The sequence below is a fragment of the Odocoileus virginianus genome, unplaced genomic scaffold, assembly GCF_023699985.2.
Source record: "Odocoileus virginianus isolate 20LAN1187 ecotype Illinois unplaced genomic scaffold, Ovbor_1.2 Unplaced_Contig_3, whole genome shotgun sequence".
NCBI lineage: Eukaryota > Metazoa > Chordata > Mammalia > Artiodactyla > Cervidae > Odocoileus > Odocoileus virginianus.
In genome coordinates this window covers 3,295,376-3,316,973 of record NW_027224320.1, presented here as the reverse complement: position 1 = coordinate 3,316,973, position 21,598 = coordinate 3,295,376, and the positions used below count along the sequence as shown (strand labels likewise).

General features: G+C 48.6%; 1 protein-coding gene across 2 annotated transcripts in view; it reads right to left on the bottom strand.

Annotated features, from left to right (window-relative positions):
- Nucleotides 1-11,001: 11,001 nt before the first annotated feature.
- Nucleotides 11,002-21,598, bottom strand: part of FGD5 (FYVE, RhoGEF and PH domain containing 5) — a 124,852-nt gene continuing 114,255 nt past the window's right edge. For both annotated transcript variants that reach the window (XM_070463539.1, XM_020872525.2), the window contains exons 18-21: nt 20,318-20,448; nt 17,498-17,626; nt 13,054-13,208; nt 11,002-12,212 (exon numbers count right to left, since the gene is read on the bottom strand). In XM_070463539.1, the coding sequence (XP_070319640.1) occupies nt 12,176-12,212; nt 13,054-13,208; nt 17,498-17,626; nt 20,318-20,448 (452 nt within the window). In that variant the 3' untranslated portion in view covers nt 11,002-12,175. The remainder of the gene's footprint in view (nt 12,213-13,053; nt 13,209-17,497; nt 17,627-20,317; nt 20,449-21,598) is intronic.

Genomic DNA, 21,598 nt, shown 5'->3' with positions numbered 1-21,598 from the left:
TTTGAAACTGAACAACAGTGCTTCCGTTCAGTTCAGTCGCTCAGTCGTGTGCGACTCTGCGACCCCATGGACTGCAGCACGCCAAGCCTCCCTGTCCATCACCAACTCTCGGAGCTTGCTCAAACTCATGTCCATCCAGTCGGTGATGCCATCCAACCTTCTCATCCTTTGCCGTCCCCTTCTCCTGCCTTCAGGCTTTCCCAGCGTCAGGGTCTTTTCCAGTGAGTCAGTTCTTCCCATCAGCTGGCCAAAGGATTGGAGCTTCAGCTTCAGAATCAGTCCTACCAATGAAGTGCAACAATGCTTAAGTGTATACAAACAAACTCCTTGTAGAGTTGCTTACGTATATAAAGACAGTTGCTTCTCTTGATCCTATGAATCTTGGGTTGTAGGTATTCATTAGATATTTCTCTCAGTGATGGTTTGACTTGCTTTGGATGGTGCGGACTGCCGTTTTATTTGGGATGCCCTCAACTGCATAGGCCAGACTCCTTGATCACCGTGCTTTGTAGGCATAAGATCTGCTGATTGATTTTTTTTCCCTGAACTTTTCTTGTTTATTATGAATAAATTCTGACTCCAAGATGGATGATTTAACCGTGTTTTTTTTTTCCAACCAGTAGCCATTTAGCTTTTATCAGTGTGACCTCAACTTTGAGTATTTTGTCCATAATCTTGTAATGTTTTTATTTGCTGTGAAATGCTTTTACACACCCATTTTCCTTGTTTTCACCTCTCAAGGAAGAGGAAGATGAGAGCCAGAAAGGTCAAATGATATGCCTAAGGGAACACAGTATTTTGATGATAAATCCTTGTAAACATGTACTGCTTTGTAATTGTGTACATTCCTCCCCCAAATTAGGTTTTCAGTGTTGTATACCGCTTCTAGCTATAGCTTTAAAATACACACATTGAGGTTCTTTGTGGGGTTTTTTGGGGGGGAGAAGGGGCAAATTACAATTGTACTAGATTTTGAAATGAATACTAAACAATAATGTTTCTGTGATGGCTTATGATTTTCTCCATTTAATACTCACAGTTCTGTGAACAAGGCACTGTTACTTCATTTTGCTGAGGTGAAGGAACCGACGACCAGATAAGTGACCTTTCTGGTGCTACAGGTGCAGAAAATGAAGCCAAAGCTCTGATCTAGTCCTTTTGAACTTTTATGTTGTAAGCCATGCCATATCAGTTTGCTCTGTAGTAGTAGTCAGTAAATTGCAGTTAAAACCTTGGTTAATGTTGATATTAAAAGTAATAGCAGGACCTTCCTGGAGGTCCAATGATTAAGCCTTGGCTTTCCAATGCAAGGAAGAGGAGGCCTGGTATGGGAGCTGAGATCCCACATGCCTTGTGGGCAAAAAAACAGAAGCAGTATTGTAACAAATTCAATAAAGACTTAAAAAAATTTTTTTTAATAACAAGGCTTCATAATCTTGAGCACTTTTCTGCCTCAGAAAACAGAAGCTCATGGACATGCACACGCAAACTGCTATTACAGTATCAGCAGGTAACAGGCCTCTGCAAACAGGTAGGCACTGCCAGAGTGCCATTTCTTTTGCTCCACTATGTGTTGGACAGAAGTTTTTAGTGATAACTCTTAAGTGACTTTGTAGTACTTGATGGATTTTATAATAACAAAAATACACACATTGTCTTACACTAGCTATACTTTTCTTTTTTTGACTATTAATACAAAGTATCCACATTTGCATTCACAGTGCTTTGAATGTTGTTTTATCAGCCTTTAAACTATTCTTGATTGGGGAGTACACTTCAGAACTGCCAGGCGCATGCTGGGCCTGAAAACTCTGGGTGGGGCCTGGCATCAGCATGTCTACTGGGCACCCCATATCATTCTGATGCATGCCACAGGCTCAAATCACTGATCGAATTCCAAAAACATGTGGCAAGAAGAAAACTTTTTGTTCAAGAATTTTTTTTAACTTCTTGACTATGCCTGAAGACTACTCATTCACAGAACCATTGGGAATGATCTATCTGGTAGTACCCAGCACTTGTATGTTCATTTCCTCAGCATCTACCCACACTGAGCCTGTACTGAAATGTGCCTTGTCCTTATCTCAGCCCTTAACACAGTACCTAGTACAGAGTGGGTATGAAGTGGGTACCTAGTGAATGCTTTTCCCAGCAGCAAGGTATGATGAATAGTGTTGGTATCATCTTGTTTTTACTGATGAACTCAGTGAAAGCATGGTTTAGTTAGACTTCCTGGAGCTGGCCTGTGAGCCTGAGGCTTCTAGCTCCCTCCACAGAGCCTGTGAATGAGATCGAGGTGTTCTCCCTCCTTGGCCTCTGTGGTCCTCTGGACAGGTCTTTTTTCCCACAACACTTACAAACAGGTCTGTTCTGCAATCATTAACTGAGAGCAGGAAGTAGATAATGCAGTTTTCATTTTATACCTGAGTAGATGTTTTTTGCCATCCAAGCTTATCTGTGTTTAAATGACAAATGTTAATGAAAATCAAGTTTTAAACAATAGTTGTAGATGTGCTAAATTTTTCAAATTACTGTTATCAAGTAGTTTCTTTTTACCTAAAAGGTATGGCTTTCGTGATAGCATAAATAAAGGTTTTTCCTTTTTATTTTCATAGACTAGGAAGACTTAATAATTACCTTCATAAGTACTTATGTACATCTTTGTATCATTTTTCTGTAATAGCTTATTATTATATATAGTATTTGTGACACTTCTGTCATTTATATAATGATGACACATTTATAAAATAAACTTTTAAACCTCATATAATTGTTACTAGCCTTTAAAAAAAAAATAACTTGGAATCTGAATAGATGTAATCACTGAATACCAGATTGCACATTCCTTATACTTACACATTATCCTGTTTAATCTTTATAATAACCCCGTGAAGTAGATGGTATTATCTTTTTCTTTTTTTAAAACAACTGAAGAAGCAGAAAACCTTTTAAGAGAGGGAGAATAACATCTGCAAAGTCACCTGGCTGGCATGTGCTGGGACATTTATCATAGGGATTTCTGCTAAGTTTTGTGTGTGTGTGTGTGTGTGTGTGTGTGTGTGTGTACACACATGTTTTTTTTTTTTTTTGGTCATGCTGCCCAGCTTGAAGGATCTTAGTTTCCAAACCAGGATTGAGCCCATGTGCTGGGCAGTGAAAGCCTAACCACTGGGAATGGTAGGACTGCTAGGGAATTCCTTCTGCTTAATCTCTTCTGTCCTTGAGGATTTAGGAAAGAAAAAAAACCTTTCTCTTCCGCCCACCTGTGTAGTTTTGTCCCAGTCAAGCTCTGTCATGGTAGAAGGTTACTTGGGGAAGTCTCAGCTTCTGTATCAGTGACCCTTTTTCTTCCCAGGTAGAGAAAGCCCAGTGCTGTGGTGGATGGATGGTTCTGGAACACAGGAGCACTGCAAGAGGGGGTCCCAGACCCCTCCGGAATGGCTTTTACTGAGTCATGACTCTAAGGGGTTTTGTTGTTTCTGTTTGGGCTTTGGCCATGCTGAGCAGCATGCAGGGTATTAAATCCCTGGTCAGGGAAGTGCCAACTCTGGTTTCTGCCCCCCAGCTCCCATGCCTTAATAAGTTTTACTTGGTTCACATTATCTTGAAAACAAGGGAAAATCAGATTATCTTCTCAGAATAGGGCACCTGCTGGGACTTCCCTGGTGGTCCAGTGGTTAAGACTCCATGCTTCAATATCAGGGGCACAGGTTCAATCCCTGGTCGGGGAACTAAGATCCTGCATGCCACAAGGCATGGCAAATGAAGTGAGTGAAGTCATTCAGTTGTGTCCGACTCTTTGCAACCCCATGGACTGTAGCCTACCAGGCTCCTCTGTCCAAGGAATTTTCCAGGCAAGAATACCACTGGAGTGGGTTGCCATTTCCTTCTCCAGGTGATCTTCCCAACCCAGGGATCGAACCCAGGTCTCCTGCATTGTAGGAAGGCGCTTTACCATCTGAGCCACCATCCACCTGCCCTTGGTCCCCTGTTTTTAGAATATGCTTGAGAGCATGTTGTGTTTTTAACTGTCATCTAATTGGGCCTCTTTGAGTCGTGAGGCCTGGAGTTCTTTACTAATCCAGCACCACCTCAAGAGCTAAGCCACTTGGGGCTGCCAGCCGTCGAAAATAGCATTCCTTGAGTTTCCTAAGAGATGAGTTCCACCCCAAAACCTGTTCACTATAGCCCAGGAAATGCACCTCAAAGCAGATTCCTTGGAACAGCCTCTCCCTTAAGTGCTTTGCTTTGGACCCCGGCCCCAGCCTTGGGGAGAGAGGGGGACGCTGCTAGAGGCCTCCGGCTTCCAGGGAGCTCTGGGTTCGCGGTCAAGACTGAGGGTCTAAACAACACAAATCCCCTTGGTTTTACCCTCACATTTGGCCCCTCCTCTTCTGGTCCCATGTTTAGGTCTTATCTCTGTCTTAACTGCTGTGGTCTCCTAGCCTTCCTAACTAGTCCACGTAGCTTCCCTCCATATCCATTCATTCATCCGCCCTTCCTTGCTCCGATTGTGCTGCTGCTGAGACAGCCGCTCCTGGCCCTCTTCTGTTTAAGAAGTTCTCTTACTGGTTCTGCATTGCTTAGGGCTGAAGGGAAAACTCAGATGCCTAAGGTGAGGACCTTAAGTGGGGGTAGGAGTCTGGTTGGCAATCTAAGGGAGGTTCAGAAACACAAACACCATTCACGTGTTAAGTGGTGTTAGTGACCCCTGGCGAGCTCACCACCCACTTAAAGGGTAGAGCCCCTCATCAGCACCTGGAATGCGGCCCAGAGACACCGCATCTCAGATTTCTCAAGAGAAGCCAGGAATCCAGACGTGTAAATGTGGAATTTCTTACCTTTAACATACTGCAGTTTGCAACCGGTTTCTAAACTCTGCGGACCAAGCAAGCAGCATCTCTTAAGCACGGTTCTGGGCCTCGGAACTAGTTTGGGACCTTTGAGTAAGCAGATAAAATCCAAACCCCCGAGCCAGGGCGATTGGAAGTCCTTCCCGGGGTCCTTTCTGCCACCTTCAGATGGCAGTGGTGGTCTTCCGACAAAAACACTGTGGAACTCAGAATTGTGATTCTGTTGGGCACAGTTTGCATGTCAAGGAAAAGAACTTGGCAGGCAGAAAAAGAGCCCCTCATTTAAAAGTTGAATCCAAAGTGTGTGTGTGTGTGTGTGTGTGTGTGTGTGTGTGATGCAGATGGGGGGCTGTTCCTCTTGTAGTTCTTATATTTTGAATAAACTTCCTGTCTCCTGCCAGGGCAGAAGGAGAGCAGTCACTTGTCTGTGCAGCGTGGGGTCAGGGGATGAGGGTCTCAGGGTTCCTCATAGACACTCAACTGGCGCTCCTGTCTTTACTCCTTTCGTGGCCTTCCCAGACCCTGTGCCTCTGGCTTCCGAGCCTGTTCCAGAAGCAGAGGCCAATGTGTCTGGCTGGCGTCTCTCCCTGGGGGCACCTTTCGTGTTCGAATTCTGTGCCAAGGTAGCCATCACTGTCCCCACATGTTGTATCTTCCAAAAATGACAGTTTCCACACCCTTTGCCTCCTGGATTTTCTCTATCCTTCAGGTTATATCTTTTTATTCGTTTATAGTCCTTTCAGTAGGTTTTGGGAGGGAGCCAAGAAATGCATGTTTCCTGGTTATCTAGCTGCTTCTTGAGGCTCCAGGTTTCAACATGAAATTTGATTTGTTCAAAGACATTTCAGAAATGACAGGTAAATCAGCATTTCTTTGTGCTAGGAAAGTCAGTATTTAAGAGTGGATCAGAGTTTCAATCAGCAGTTTCAAAAAAACAAAGAATTTTTGTAGATTTGCCATGAATTTCATACATTTTCCTCTTTGCAGTATTTTGAAGTGTTCAGAAAAAACCAAGTGTCACTACTTTTGAATATGTGATTTTAATTCTTCTGTTTTGGTTTAATTTGTCTAATTTGTCTAATTGCAACTTTGTGCTCTTTATTTCCCCCTCCCCTTACCTGATACTCTTAAGCCAGTGGTTCAGAATTTTTTTTGACCGTGGTCTATTAAGTATAAATATACTTTACATCAACAAGCAGCACATCATACATAGCATGTGTGCTTAGTCGCTTCAGTTGTGTCTGACTCTTTGCAACCCTGTAGACTGTGAGCCCGCCAGGCTCCTCTGTCCGTGGGATTCTCCAGCCAAGACTACTGCAGCGGGCTGCTATGTCCTCCTCCAGGGGTCTTCCCAAGTCAAGGACTCAACCCTGTCTCTTACATCTTTTGTATCGGCAGGTGGGTTCTTTACCACTAGCAGCACCTGGGAAGCCACATATATACGTAGTATATATGTACATAGTATATAAATATATATATATACATACACATATGATTAAAACAAAAATGTCATGAATCTGGTCCCTGGTGATGATGGACTATCCTGCTGCCTTCTACTTCGCTCTCTGTTGTGTGAGGCAGGGTGGGGTCCTGGTTGTGATCCATGACACTGATTTGTAACTCACTCTCAGAGTTTGAAAAACAAGGAAAAAGAAACTTCATTTATGGTGCTTTTTTCCGCCCTTTCTTTTCTGCTTTGTGCTTTCTGAATACAGATTTTCTCTTGTCCAAGCTTCTCTTTCGCTCGCCACACTGTTACAACATCACCCTGGAAAGGTGGTCAGCACAGGGAAGAGACCTGTCACTCTGCTCTGCCAACACAGAACACCCTTTCCTGTAAGACATCATCAATCACCTGTCCACAGGAGAGACCCTGGCCACGTAGACAGCATGTCTGCAAAATCACTCCATGAAAACCAGGATGCTGTGAGGGCGGGCACAGGGCATTAAACTTCTGAGAGTTCCGTGGAAGGGGATGTTGCCGTGCCAGGCACTGGCTCCACAGTCCCGGGTCTGAGCTGGCTTCCCCTCCGATGTCCACCGCCTCGGCTGTGTATTTCTCCTGAGATCGTCTAGCACGCTGTCGCATTCTAAAAGGTGCCGTGAGGTCCCATCATGGTACCAGTGACAGCCCTCATTGCTAACACATCATTCCAGATGCCCTTGGGTCTCCTCTTTGGCTCAGAATCTGACTATCCACTGCCAACTCCAAGTCTGGCCACAACCTGGGGTCACTGCCCACAGACCAAGCTTTGACTCTGAACACCTTCGCAGACCCTCCCAAGCCCAGATCGCCAGCCTGCACATCCACAGTGTCCCGAGGGCACTTGTAGACCCAGAGAAGGGAACCCCAGAGGAGAGGGGTGAGCCACGGGAGGAGCCCAAGGCCACGCAGGCAAGGTGGGGATGAACTCCACGCTGGCCGTCTCAGGCCACAGAACCTCCACAGCTGTCCCCTGGGCTGGCTCCGCCTCCGATGTTACCCGCTGCGCCCCAAGGGGGGCAGCCTCGGTAAAGTGGCCCAGGCTCTGCAGCATGTTGTAGAGTGGTCGCCCCGACAACGCTGCTCTGCCTTCACATGACTGACAGGCCCCCGGCTCTGCCCCGCTTCGTTTCATTTCTGGACATAACCCCGTCCCTTGGGACATGACCCCCCAGGACACAGAGGTGTTCTCTCCCCCTGGGAACTGGAGTGGCAAGGGTATGATGGCTTCCACCCCAAAATAAGACCTGTCCATTCTCACAGGACATGACTTCACCAGAGGATACAAATTCACAAAGGGTTCAAGAATAGCAAGTAACTGATCAATTTCTAGGTTATTATTATTTAGAAATATATCTTAGAAATTCTAATCTATTCCATTATGTGAGAAACATGTGGTGAATTCCCAGGATCACTTGCCTTAAAAAACCTTCATATGTAAAAAAAAAAAAATCCTTCGTATGTGAGTGTTCCTCCTAACATGTCAACTGAATCACACTAGAAGCATGAGATGTTAACACTTTTTAAAGCATATGTACTTTTGATTTAAAATATTAAGTTGGATTTTAAATACCCCAGCTTAAGTTGAAGCAAACCTTGTGCATGATTGCAGAAAAACAGAACTGTATTCATCGTTGCAATTAGAATACTGAAATAACACTGGATTATGTACATGGTTGGATAAAGAAATGCACCTTGTGTGTGTTATGACTTTGGGGAAAAGGTCCTACTGAATGGTCCACAGCAGTCAGAGTTTTCTGTTGATTTTAGGAGGGACTTCACATTGCAAGTCTGAGAAAACATTAATAACTCAGACTATCAGCTCACATACGTTGAACAGAGACACTACAGGGGAGCAGTAATAAGCATAGGTTTCCCGATCTCGAGTGTGTGACTCCAGGCTTGTGACACAAGGTTTCTATTCCCAGTTTCCTCATCTGCAAAATGGAGATAATAAGAACTCACCTTAACATCCTTGGGACAAATAAATGGAGGAGCGGGGTTAAGGTGCTTAGAGTCCTTCATGCTGAGATGCATGCTATTTATTATTTGTTGTTAATAATCACACAAAGGTCTCCTAGGAGCTCGTGAGAGGTCAGTGCTGTTGGCTGCTGATTTAGTAATTGACTAGGGGCTTAAAATACCAGTAACATCAAACCAGCCTCCCCAAAGTCACTTAAAGTAATACCTTCAGCAATATATGTAACAGATGCCCCAATAACACTTATGTAAGTTACTTTCCCACAAAACATACCCCAAATTCACAGCAAGGCACAGCCCTTGCACTGCACTAATCCAAACCACAGTCTTTTCAAAAAATGTGGTCCAGAGAGTGGCCACTGGGGGTGAGTCCCCAGCAGCCGGCCCACCCCCCTCCTTTTCCCCCAGCTGACTGGTCTATGGGGCCACCTTGGTGCCCTTCACCGTGACCAGCTCACTAAGTGTCCGGCAGCTGTGTGCAGGGCTCGCTCAGGGCTTCTAAGAAAAAGCTACAGCCCCCACCACTGGGGGTGGTCAGCGGTCAGCCTCTTGGGAACCAGCATTGGAATCAAGCTGACAACGGACTGTAGGTCAGAGAAACCCAAAGAGTCTGGAGCTTGGGAGACACTGTCCAGCCCTGAACCCACCCCTTTTTCCCACATCCTCTCATTGAGTGGATCTCCTAGCTGTCTAATGCAGCGTGAAGCTGGTTTCCTTTTCTTTGCTGTTGAAAAACAGACATCTTAGTGTGGGCACAGTTGTCCCCTCAACTGACAGTTAACACGTGGAAGCAAGGAAGCCCCCCTGCTCACAGAGGCCGCATACCCCAGGCTGAAGCCATGAATGGAAGAGTCTTCCAGAATGTTGACTTTGTCCCAAGGCAGAGAGAGAGCTGGGCTCCATCTGCTCCCACCACTCCCAGCCCAGGTGGCCTCGTCCCCATTTATGGCCTCAGTGTTCAGCGACACCATTCCCCCTATCAATCAAACGAGAGGCTGGACTAGATGGAGAAAGGACTCCGACTAGCACACCTCAGTCCCAGCGCATGGTGCACACCCCGACACCCCCTGGGCGTCGCCCCCACGCCTCCCCAGCCCGGGCTGTGTCCAGGGGAGTCTGTCAGCCTGAGTAGAACAACTCAGAGCGGATTCCTGACACCCAGAAGCTTCATTATGGGGACCCGGGACCTCAATCACCATCCTGGACTCTCCCGTGTGCCCGTGTGTGCCGCGTCAGTGATGACAATCACACTTCTTCCTGCTGATGAGGCCCCGTCCAGGCTGGAGAGACACACCCAGTCTCAGGAAAGCTGTGAAACCACCGCAGTTAAAGGGAGTGCTACCTGCTCTCGAGGGCCAGGGGCCTGCAGTGTGCTTTGACAAACAGCCGGTGTGCGCTGAACGCTCTGGGGGGCCGGGAGGGTCTCCGGATGACAGGTGAAGGCCCCGGGACTCCGGGCCGCTGGCTTCTGGGTCACAGCACTGCCTCCTCCCTAGAAATGCACTCTGCTGGGGACATGCAGGAGGGGCTGCCCAGTGCCCCCGGGGCGCAGGCGGAGAAGCAGTAAATTGTGGGGCCGTGGGCGGCTGCTCCTGCAACCTCCGGGCCCAGGGAGAAAAAGCGCCATCAGCCAGGGGGGCGGCTTCCTCTGAGCTACTCCGGACTCGCCCAGTGGGCAGACAGTGACACAAACACGTAAGGCAAGTCGGACAGAGAAGGGGGCGGGTGAGGGACAACGAGCAATGTGGGCCAGAAGAGATTGGAGGAAATGAGTCCTCCCAGAACCAGGGGGTGCACAGGTGAAAACAAGACCCAGGTAACCAGGCAGGTCGTGGCCCCAACACGCAGGAACTGTGGAAGACCTCTGTGGCTCCCTCCTCTTACAAGACCCATCCGATATGTTCTATCAACAACCCGGGATTCTATCGGGGGCAACTATTCACCGAGAAGAAAAACCCTGTCACAGCTCCTTTAGAGTACCAGAAATAGGATGTTACTTGGGGAAAGAAACCTTCACCGGACTTCTGGACACACAATTCTACCTGGAGCTCAGAAACTGACAATGGGCCACAGCACAGGCAGGCTGGGAAAGTGCCTGCTTCCTCTTGCTGAAGTCTTGCTGCACTTAAAAAATATATATATATTAATTAAATATAAATTAAATTAAAAATTAATTAAAATTTAAAAAATGATTTATTTGGCTGCACTAGGCCTTAGCTGTACAGGCAGGACCTTAAGAGCTTTGTTGCAGCCTGCAGGTGTGGCATTCAAACCCTTAGCTGCAACATATGGGATCTGGTTCCCTGACCTGGGATTGAACCCAGGCCCCTGGATTGAAAGTGTGGAGCCTTAGCCACTGGACCACCAAGGAAGTCCCTTGCTGTGCTTTTCAAAGGCTCAGAGTCTAAAAGGCCCATCTCAATAGGTCCGATGATGAAAATGATTCCACGGGAATTGTCCTCAAAAATTAACAAGAAGACCTCTCTTATCACTTAGTCTGGGTCCTCAAAATGTTTAACCAAACATATTTTAAAGAACTGCAAACTAGGAAAAAAAAAAATTCCCCTGAAAATATTTAATGTAAGTTAATTCCTGGAGATGGTGCTTTTTATAAAATGTTCAGCAACTGCCTTTTTTTTTTTAAGGAACAGGGGAACAGGAAGGTGGGGACAAGACATCAGAAAATGATATGACTGTTTTTTATTTCGATGACAGTAACAAGGAGGCCCCCCGCCACTCTGCTTTGTGTAAAAACACGTCCAGCATCGTGAGCAGTCATCAGCGGGAAGGGACCAAGCCCCAGGCGCCCACAGGGCATCTTCAAGCCACAATTCTAGGCCTCCCTCAACTGTGTCCAGAGCCACTGGCCAACACCACGAATTCACCTTCCCATCGCATCTTGTCTTCTCTCCTTCCCTCTCTTTCAAGGCTTCAGGAATACAGCAGAAGGATCACGATGTCGAAAGCAAGGGCAGTTCTCACAAGCATATCGCTGTCGGCCTGTGCGGGGTAAACTCAGGAAGGCACACAATAAATTAAAGCAGAGCCCATCTCTCAGGAGGGTCTGTGGTGACCTCCAGGGTGGGGACCGGGTCTGGCAGCAGCCGAGTTTCCAGCACTGGTGAGGTGTCAGGACCGCTATAGGGAGGAGGCAGTTTCCTCCTTTAGGAAGCTGCGGCGGTCTGCAGGGTGAGTGGTCGCTTGGAGGAGACAGTCCTCCGCTTCTGCTCCCAGGGTTTCCTGGCCCTGAGCCCTCCGAGGCCAGGGGGCCTCCCGGCGTCACCTGCTGGTCCACCACAGCCAGGGCTGGTGGCAAATAAATCCACAGGGCTCCACCTACCGCTGACTTATGGAAGTCCCTCGAGGGAAAAATAATCAAACCGGAGGTTGCTGCTCAGGAAAACAATAAAGTGCTTTTTGATGACAGTAGCTGTTATCTACTGGTTGTTTTTCATTTCACCTGAGGCACCGACATCAACGACATGAAAGGCGATCATGTTTACCAGGAGTGAAAAAAAAAAAACTGTAAAAGCTTGTTTCCACTAAGAAGCCTGCAGTTCTACAACGTACTTCTCTACTGGTTTCCACGTCCTCGTGTCACTAAATTTTAACGCACTACTGGAAAGGGAAATAGTTAACGCTGGAGTGGGGAGGGTGGACAACACGGAGACAGAAAAGGTCCATAAATATCCCTTAACGGGTCCACTTGTGAAGGTGTGAAGGGGGGGTGACGGCCGAAAAGGCCAGGCCCCATGCTGAACCCAGGTGTGTGTCGGACGGGTGGAGACACGGAGCGGCTTCTAGGAGGGTCCACATGTCAACCTAAGAGTGTCCTCTGAGTCCACATGCTAGGTAACTGCTATAACACACTTGCGTCTTCCATGGCCTCGATCCACCTGCAACACACAAGAGCGGAGACACTTGGTGTGGAGGTTCTGCCTGGAACTCTGGTCATGGAACCCAAGAGTGATTAGACAACAGTATCATTAATCCAAGGTGAGCGACCAGGTCCTATTCTGTTTGTTTCCCTCGCATCTAGCAAAAGGCCCGGAGTGCAGTGCACAGCTGCTGAATCAGTGCACCCCGTATGGATGAGTCATAATACAGGCAGACCCTGCTTTATCATGCTTTGCCTTCCTGTGCTCAGAGACACTGCATTCTAAGTTGGAAGGTTTGTGGAAACCCTGTGTCCAGCATGTCTAGCAAGCAGCACCCTTCCCCAACAGTATTTGCTCACTTTGTGTGTCTGCATCACCTTTTGGCAGTTCTCACCGTATTTCAGACTTCTCCATCGTTAGTCGATTTGTTGTGGTGATCTGTGACCAGTGGTCTTTGTTGTTACTACCCCAAAAAGATTATGACTTCTGAAGGGGCTCAGATGATGGTTAGTACTTTTAGCAATAAAGTATTTTCCAGTTAAGGAACGCACACTTTTGTAGACATAACGCGACTGCACAGTTAATAGACTACAGGATAAACGTAACTTGTGTATGCACTGGGAAACCCAAAAGCTTGGGACTCCCTCGACTGCCACATGCGCTTCATCCCCTGGTCCGGAACCCCACCCACAGTCTGTCTGAGGTCTGCCTGGGAATTTCAATCCGCTCTTCTGCTGTGCTCCAAGGGAACCTGACAGGACAGGAGAGCCGGAGAAGAACAGAAGCCAAAGCCCACGGTGACAGCTGGTTCCTTTCTGAGAGGGGGGACGGGGAAATGCAGGACTAATCATTTTGGTACCTCTGAGCCGAATTACTATCCTCGGCTTTGAAGCTATAAAATAGGGTCTTCTTGTGATAAAGATGAAAAGTAGGTCCGGCTTCACTGCTGCCTTCCTCCTTGCCTGGCGCAATGGTGAAGCCGAGCAGGGGCATACTCTCCAAGGCCACTGTGTCCTGCAGAGAGGCAGAGGGGAAACGGACGTTAAACACACCGGGAGCTCAGCATCCACGCTCTCCACCCTTACTTCCTGCCAGCACCAGTCACGAGGAGGAAGAGAGACTTAACATTGTGCGGCCACGTTTACAGAGTCCTGGGACTTCCACACTATCTTGCTTAGTCTTCATGACGGTCATGAAAGGTGTCAGCCCCATGCTAAGAAGAAACTGAGGCTCAGGGAAGGTAAACAACGCCCCAAGATCACACAGCGTGGAAGGGGCAGGGCCAGCGTTGGAACTCATGAACACCTGAAACTCCGCATTCCTCCCACTGATTTGGTGTGTCAGTGACTCAGACTTTCCACTGTCATTACCCCTGTTAATGTATTCTGTGCTCAGCCCCCCACGGTCTGTTTCACAGTGCTTCAATAGTTGGTAACAATTTGGTGAGATGCACCCACAGAATGCACACAGATCTTAAAATCATGGAGATCGGTGGAAAGAGAAAGAGCTTTATATACGTAAAGAACTTTTTATAATAAACACACCCATATTTATGTACAGATACACGTTCATAAAGAATACAACTTAATAAGATCATACATGAAGAGAGATAAATGGTTAAGCACATTAGAATGACTGTGGGAGAGAAGGGGGAGTTAAATTTGTGTATAAAAGGCAATCAATTTTCTAAGACTGCTGGACCAGAAAAAAACATTTGACAAAATTCAACATCCACTCATGATAAAAACTCTTAGCAAACTAGGAAATAGAAGGAAACTTCCTGGGTCTTCCCAATGGTACAGTGGACAAGAATCCACCCGCCAATGCAGGGGACATGGCTTTGATGCCTGCTCCAGGAAGATTCCACATGCCACAGAGCAGCAATGCCCATGTGCTACAACTACTGAGCCCGCATGCCTAGAGCCTGGGCTCTGCAACAGGAGAAGCCACGGAATCCAGCTCACTGCAAAGAACAGCAGCCCCTGCTCACTGCAAATAGAGAAAGCCCTCGTGCGCCAACAATAGACGCAGCGCAGCCAACAAATAAACAGAAGGGAACTTCCTTAATCTGACAAACGGCATCTATAAAATATCCACCAATACCATCATACCCAGTAGTGAACTACTTAATGCCTTTCCCCTAAGACTGAGACAAAGCAAGAGGGCACTGCCCGTTACCAAGTAAATTTAACACTGCTCTGGAGGCCCTAGCCATTGCGCTAAGACAAGAAGAAGAAACAGAAGACATCAAGATCAGAAAAGAAGCAAAACTACCTGTGCCTAAAAAGGACATGTTTGATTACAAAACAACTAGTAGAACTAATAATCAATCTAGTGATGTCACAGGATAATTAATTCTTTTTTAAAAATATTTTTGTACCATCAGTGAAACTCCATTCAAAACTGCCTCCAAAAATAAAAGCTAGGAATAAAGGTGACAGAAATGAGAGAAGTATAAGAACCTCTATACTAAAAAGTACAAAACATTAAGCATAGAATTTAAAGAACTAAATAAATGGATTATTCATGGATTGGAAGATTCAACATGGCTATGATGTCAATTCTCCCCACTCCCCAGACTGATATACAGATTCAATAATCCCTGTCATAATCTTAACAGACATTTTTATAGAAATTGACACATTTATATGGAAACACAAAAGACCCAAAACAACCTTTAAAAAGAACAAAGCTGGAGGACTTACACAAGGCTTACTATAAAGAATTAAAACCACATTAAGATACTACTACCCTTTCACCAGAATGGCTAAAATTAAAGACTGGCAATACCAAGTGCTCACAAATGTAGAGCAAACAAAACTCCCAAATTTACCTACATTGTTGCAGAGACTATAAAACGCCACACCATTTTGGAAAACTACCCGTTAAATTCTTAAAGACCATGTGTATATTGTGTGATTCAGAAATTCCATTCCTAGGTATTTACCCAAGGTAAAATAAAAACCTATTTTCACACAAAAACCTGTATGCAAAAGTTTAAACTGGCTTTATTCATAATCACCTCAAATTGGAAACAACTCAAATGTCCTTCAACTGGTGAATGGATAAACAAAGAGGTATATTCACAAAATGGAATACTACTCAGCCATAAAAGGGCATGACCAACTGCATGCAACAATATGGATGACTCTTAAAAACATTGTGTTGAGTGGAAGAAATCATCCATGATTCCATTTATCTGAAGATCTAAAAGATATAACTAATATAACGGTAGGAAAAAATAAAACACAGTGTGTTGCCTCTGGGGATGGGGGTGAGGTAAGGATTTACAGGGGTATGCATTAGTCAAAACTTAACAAATAGTATCAAGATTGCTGTACTTTATCATATATAAGTTGTACTTCAAAATTTAAAAAAAGAAACACAAATATTGAACTCTTAGGGAGAATTAGCTCAGTTAGTAAAGAATCCGCCTGCAATGCAGGAGACCTCGGTTTGATTCCTGAGTTGGGAAGATCCCCTGGAGAAGGGACAGGCTACCCACTCCAGTATTCCTGGGCTTCTCTGGTGGCTCAGCTGGTAAAGAATCCACCTGCAGTGTGGGAGACCTGGGTTCAATCTCTGGGTTGGGAAGATCCCCTGGAGAAGGAAACAGCTACCCACTCCAGTATTCTGGCCTGGGTTTCCAACAGTCAGACAGGACCGAGTGACTTTGACTTTCACTGAGCGACTTTCACTTTTCAGGGGGAATTATACTTAAAAAGCATCAAAAAGCAAGATGAATGAGAGGCTAACAGATACTTGATTAAGTACAATAATATGTTAACTGTATAACCAAAATTCCTTCAATGTTTCTTTATGTTTGAAATGTTTTGTAATAATAATAAATATATTAACTACATAATAAAATATTGGAAAAAAATGTAAAAGATTCCTATGTATTTCTGACAGGCACTCTCTCCCAGGGCTGATACTGAGTAGCAAGTTACCTCAGGGTACATGACTGGGGTGCATGGCAGCAGAAATCTGCTCATTCACTTTATCAAATCTCCTTCTTCTGATGGAATTTGAAAGCTTGGCCCTGTCACTGGTTTAGGCTTACTGAGCAACTGTACAAGTTCCTCTCTCTGAAGAAGTGGCTTTGGAAGCATCCTGAAATGCATCTTTGAAAACCAACCCACGCTGTCACTTCCATGACAACCGTCACTCAGGACATAGAGCCTCTGGCTTTTCCGCTCTCAGACAGGATCCACACTCTGATGGGTGGTTACCTGTCAACAGCTTTTGTTCCCCAAGTGTGTTTTCCATGAGATGCTCTGTGGAGGAAGGGCCTGCTCTCAGGACAGCTCGGCACTCTCCACACCTCGGGGACCCAAAACACACCCTTGTGCACCCCCCTCAAAAGCACTGCTGTGAGGAAGTCTCACAAACTGTCCACTCAGTTCTCTCAGAACACACGTCTCAGAGGGTCCCCCCGCCGCTGTGGGTGTCCTGTGGAACGTCTACTTAGGAAGATGCGCAATGGGCTGCAGCACATTTCAGTTTGTTCTGGAAAGACCCACAGGCTCCTCAGCCCAGAGAGCCTCCCTGTGAGGCCCCGTGAGCCACGTGAAAGGCCCCCCTCGGGGGGCGGGTTGGTCCCCTCTATGCGTCTGGGATCCTGGACGACGGGGCTGACCGCAGCCGCCCCAGCTGCAGGTCCGGAGGGAGCTTTATGCGCCCGAGGGGACGTGCCTTCTGCCACATGCGTGGTCAGGGGAGAAGGGCCCGCCCTGAGGTGAGGCGCTCATCCTGTGAGCCCGAGCCGGGACCAGAGCGCCCCCTGCCGCGCAGCCCCGCTCACACCTGTCCACTGCGGAAGGGGGGACAAGGCTCTCCCCGCCGTGTTTTCGCAGGTGAAAGTCTAGATGTTGTGATACACATGAACGTCGGGCTTCTTCGGTAGAAGAGCTGCCATGCACGAGGCAATACACTTCCCTGACCGATGCACGGACACAGAGGCTTCCCCAGGCTCTTGGGTTCCGTCCCGGACGGAAGCGGAGGGCAGAGAGGAAGGAGCTCTCTTGCAGGCAGCGCCCCGGGGACGTGCCAAGGCCTCGCGGCACCGGCCCTGCCCGCTGAGCCGCCTGGGCCCACAAGGCAACGGCCGGTTCCTCGGAGCTGAGACAGACGCGTGGCGGTGCATCCGCACGGCGGCCCTCAGAGAAGGCCTGACCGACGCGGCACCTGAGGCGGGAGCCAGACGCAGGCCTCGCGGCGCCCTCGGGCCCACACGGCCGGTGTGAGGCGAGGCTTCACCCCCCGGCCCCCAGGGGACAGGAGAGAAGGCGGGACCACGCTACCTCACGGGCCGCGTAGGTGTACAGCACTTTGCCTTGGATGACGAACCAGAGCTTCTTCCAGTGCCTCTTGCCCTTCTTACACCGGCTGAGGTAGCCGCTGATGGCGGAGCCCTCTCCCGAGGCGGCCACCTGGCGGAGGGAAGGAAGCGGGGCGGTCAAGGCTCCCGGGGCGGAAGGACACGCTTCCGACGGAGCCAAAACGGCACTGCCAAGCGGCCGGCGGGGCGTCCGTGCCGCTCTGGAGTCGGGGCGCTTGGGTGCATCCGGCCCCTCAAAGGCCGCACGACAGGACCGTGTTTGAGAGACAGGATCGACTGAAGGGACCCGAGACGCGGGAATCGACAGCTGCCTGCAGGAGTGCTGCCCTCTGGCGGTGAGTCAGATTCCTGGTTCTCGCCTCCTCAAGACCCCAAATCTCACAACTGCACGTGTCTACCTGGGTGAAAGTTTCTTCCTCATACAATTGATTCTTACGCTTCTCAGCTTACTTTTTTCTTACATTTTAAGAGGGGGTCCTTTCTTTTTTTAATTGTTTCCCTAAAAGGTTGTATGGTCTGCCTAGTGAGTTTGTTAACTCCTGTTAGTAGTATCAGGGCGCCCTGGTGGCTTAGAGGGTAAAGCGTCTGCCTGCAATGCGGGAGACCCGGGTTTGATCCCTGGGTTGGGAAGATCCCCTAGAGAAGGAAATGGACACCCACTCCAGTACTCTTGTCTGGAGAATCCCTCGGACGGAGGAGCCTGGCAGGCTACAATCCATGGAGTCACAGAGTGTGGACACGACTGAGCGACTTCGCTTTCTTTTAGTAGTATCAATGGTGTGGTCTTCTGAACAAGCCTCTCACAGGGGCTAAGATCACAGGCCTGGAGTAAGACCCGTCTCGGGTTCCAACACAGACTCTAGTGGCCACCAGAGGGGTGATGTGAGACCACTTACTTCCTCTAGGTCTCAGCATCCTGACTAGTTAAAACTGGAATCAAATGACATCAGTGCCTGACCCACAGTTAAGTGCTCCATAAACATTCACCTTAATACAACAGCAAGAAGGCCGGGTTATGCAATAATTTCATCTGACTTTCTCAGTTCACAGGTGGGGAAACTGAGGCCCAGAGGAACTGGGGGCGGTGGGGGGGGGTGGTTATCTACCAAAGGTGAAATCCCGACTTAGTTGAAGAGAGGGCCAGAACTCAAGAGCTCTCAGCAAATGTTCTCGAGGTCAGACAACTCCAGTGTAAGGGAGACAAAACTACAGCCAGCCAGGTGTTTTGAAAAGTACTGGGAAAGGAACCTGCCCCTCGGGTTCCCAGGACCCCCCTAACTCAGACACGCCTCCTCTCCCCACACCTGACCTGCCGGAGCAGCTCTGAGTCTGCGATCTGCCCCCCATCAGATGCTCCCGGAGCAGCACTCCTGCAGGCCTTCCCCTGGGAAGCAGGTCTCAATGCCTGGGTGGGGCTCCTGGGGGCGAGGGAGAGGGTGGCGGGAGATGGGGGCACTTTTCTCCCGGGCTGCTGCGGAGCCCACGGTGTAGTCCGTGTTGAGTAATAAAAAGGTTGTCACTTTGGGCAAAACCTGTCAACATGGCTTGGGGCAGGTCCACACGGCACCTGGATCACAGTGGCCTGATGTCTGAAAGGTGAGAACAGTGGTTCTCAAACTCTGTACCCATGGCACACTCAGGTTCCGTGAGTTCAGCTCATGTCGACACAGCTGTGGGAGTGAGAGGGCGGTCTTTACTCAATTTGTGCGAGGGGACTAGTTAAATGACGAGACAGCCATACAGTGTAAGAAGTGTGAGGTTTATGTGGACAAACTAATGTGAAATAATATCAAAGATAAATGAAAGAAATATATAGAAGATTCAGAGTATCATCTTTTGAGTTAAAGGATCTATGATCGTCTGTCTTTATTATGTATATGCATAAATATTTTTATTTTTGGAAGGATCCAAATATTTTTGGAAGGATCCATAAGAAATCTGATGGCAGTTAGCTTTAAGGGGTGGGACTGAAGGAGTCTGGGGAGGGAGGGAGAGAAACTCAATTCCCATCACATATTCTTCTGTGTTTTTGAAAAAAAATTCGTTACGTGTTACTTCCAAGATTTTTAAGATGCAAAAGGAATTAAGCTAATGGATAGAACCATACTCACTTAAAATTTTCATCCCTAACACTTTTTGAACCCTTGCCACCTGCTATCCAATCATTAATATTTCAAAATACTTGGTAACAGCTGCTCACACTTCTTTTGACAGGTTGTATATTCACGAGCACACATTTGTTTGTGGCTATGATTAGGATACAGTCAATAAAAAAAGGAATACAGTCAATAATCTGGTTCTGCCTGCAGAAAGCAATTGAGTTGGGCTAATTCTGAGGTTTCCTGCAAAGAGTCCTACGGCCTTGAGGAGGCTCACCGCCTGAGCCTGTGTGGGATCCCCAGGATGAGACAGGGATGTGGCCTGAGGGGCCAGACTCGGGAGGGCTGAGTCAGGCCGAGCGGCTTTAGCCCTGAGTGCTGCAGCGCTGTGTGCACCTGGAGATGGGTCTTGGCTGGGGGGGGGGGGGGGGGGGGGGGGGTTGGGAAACGTGTCTCCCTGCACCTCTGACACCTACTCTGGCTCCTGTTCTCTGCCACGCCCAGGAGACAGCCTAGCCTGTGCTTCAGGGCAGCCTTTGTGAGCATGAGCCAGAACGCCCCCCGTGAGGGATGCTCTCTAACGTGTCCGCAAGAGCCTGGTCCGGCTGGGGCGGGGGGTCTGAGGACCCAGAACCTTCTAAATCCCCCTGGCCCCCAGGCAGGCAGCCCTATACCCGCCTCACCTCGGTCAGGGCCGATGGGACTTTCCTCTGCTTCCTGAAGGCCGAGGGGTTGATGCTGTGGAAGACGGACGAGAAGGCGCTGCTCGAGAAGCGGGCGGAGGAGAGGGGGAAGCTCATGCTCAGGGGCCGCTCTGCAGCGAGACAAGCCGCGGGGAGGGAGGTGAGTGTCTGCGCCCTCAGTGGGGGACACAGGCGCCTCCAAGACCTGAGCTCCCGGCCCTCCCGAGACGGCACCCGGCCATGAGGGGTAGGGTGGGGTGGGGTGGGGGTTCCGTGTGACCCGAGAGAAGCGGCGGCCCCCCTGCTAACACAGAGCTGGAGTCGGGGCAGGCTCTCCCGCTGCTGGCTATCCCTCTTCCCCGTGTCTGCTGAGGCTGGGCAGTCCTCTCCACGCCCTGGGCAGCCCTGGGGTGGGGGTGACCGAGGGGAGTCTCTGGTTTCAGGCCCAAGATCCAACCTGCTCCCCCTCGAGCCGACCCTGAGCACGGGCGCTCAGAGGCCCTCTCAGCCACCTCGAGCTCTGCTATCCAGGACTCTCAGCCCCTTCCCCGACCACAATGCCTCTGGTCTCCATATCGCCATCCTCATTCCAAGAGGGCCCCAGGGGACCCAGGCCTGAAAACAGGGCTGCTGTGCAGAGCAACATGAGTGCCTGCCTACTGGCCTCGTCAAGGAGATGCATGGACCCAGCATGCTATGTTCCAGACACATGGACCCAGACACATGTCCCAGACAACCCAGACATATGACCCAGATGCATGTCCCAGACAGGTGTCCCAGACATATGAATCCAGACAGACACATGAGTCAGTCACATGTACCCAGACATGTGACTGACTCACGTCCCAGATACCTGTCCCTGACGTATGAACCCAGACACATGACCCAGTCCCAGACACATGGACCCAGACATGTGTCCCGGACACATGTCCCACATGACCCAGACACATGTCCCAGACACATGACCCAGACACACGGAACCAGACATGTGACCCAGACACATGGACCCAGACACGTGACTGATACATGTCCCTGACATATGAACCCAGACAGACACATGACCCAGACACATGGACCCAGACACATGTCCCAGACACATGCCCCTGACACATGTCCCAGACACATGGACCCAGACACGTGTCCCAGACACATGGACCTATACACATGTCCCAGACATATGAACCCAGACAGACACATGACCCAGACACATGTCCCAGACACATGTCCAAGACATATGAACCCAGACAGACACATGACTCAGACACATGTCCCAGACACATG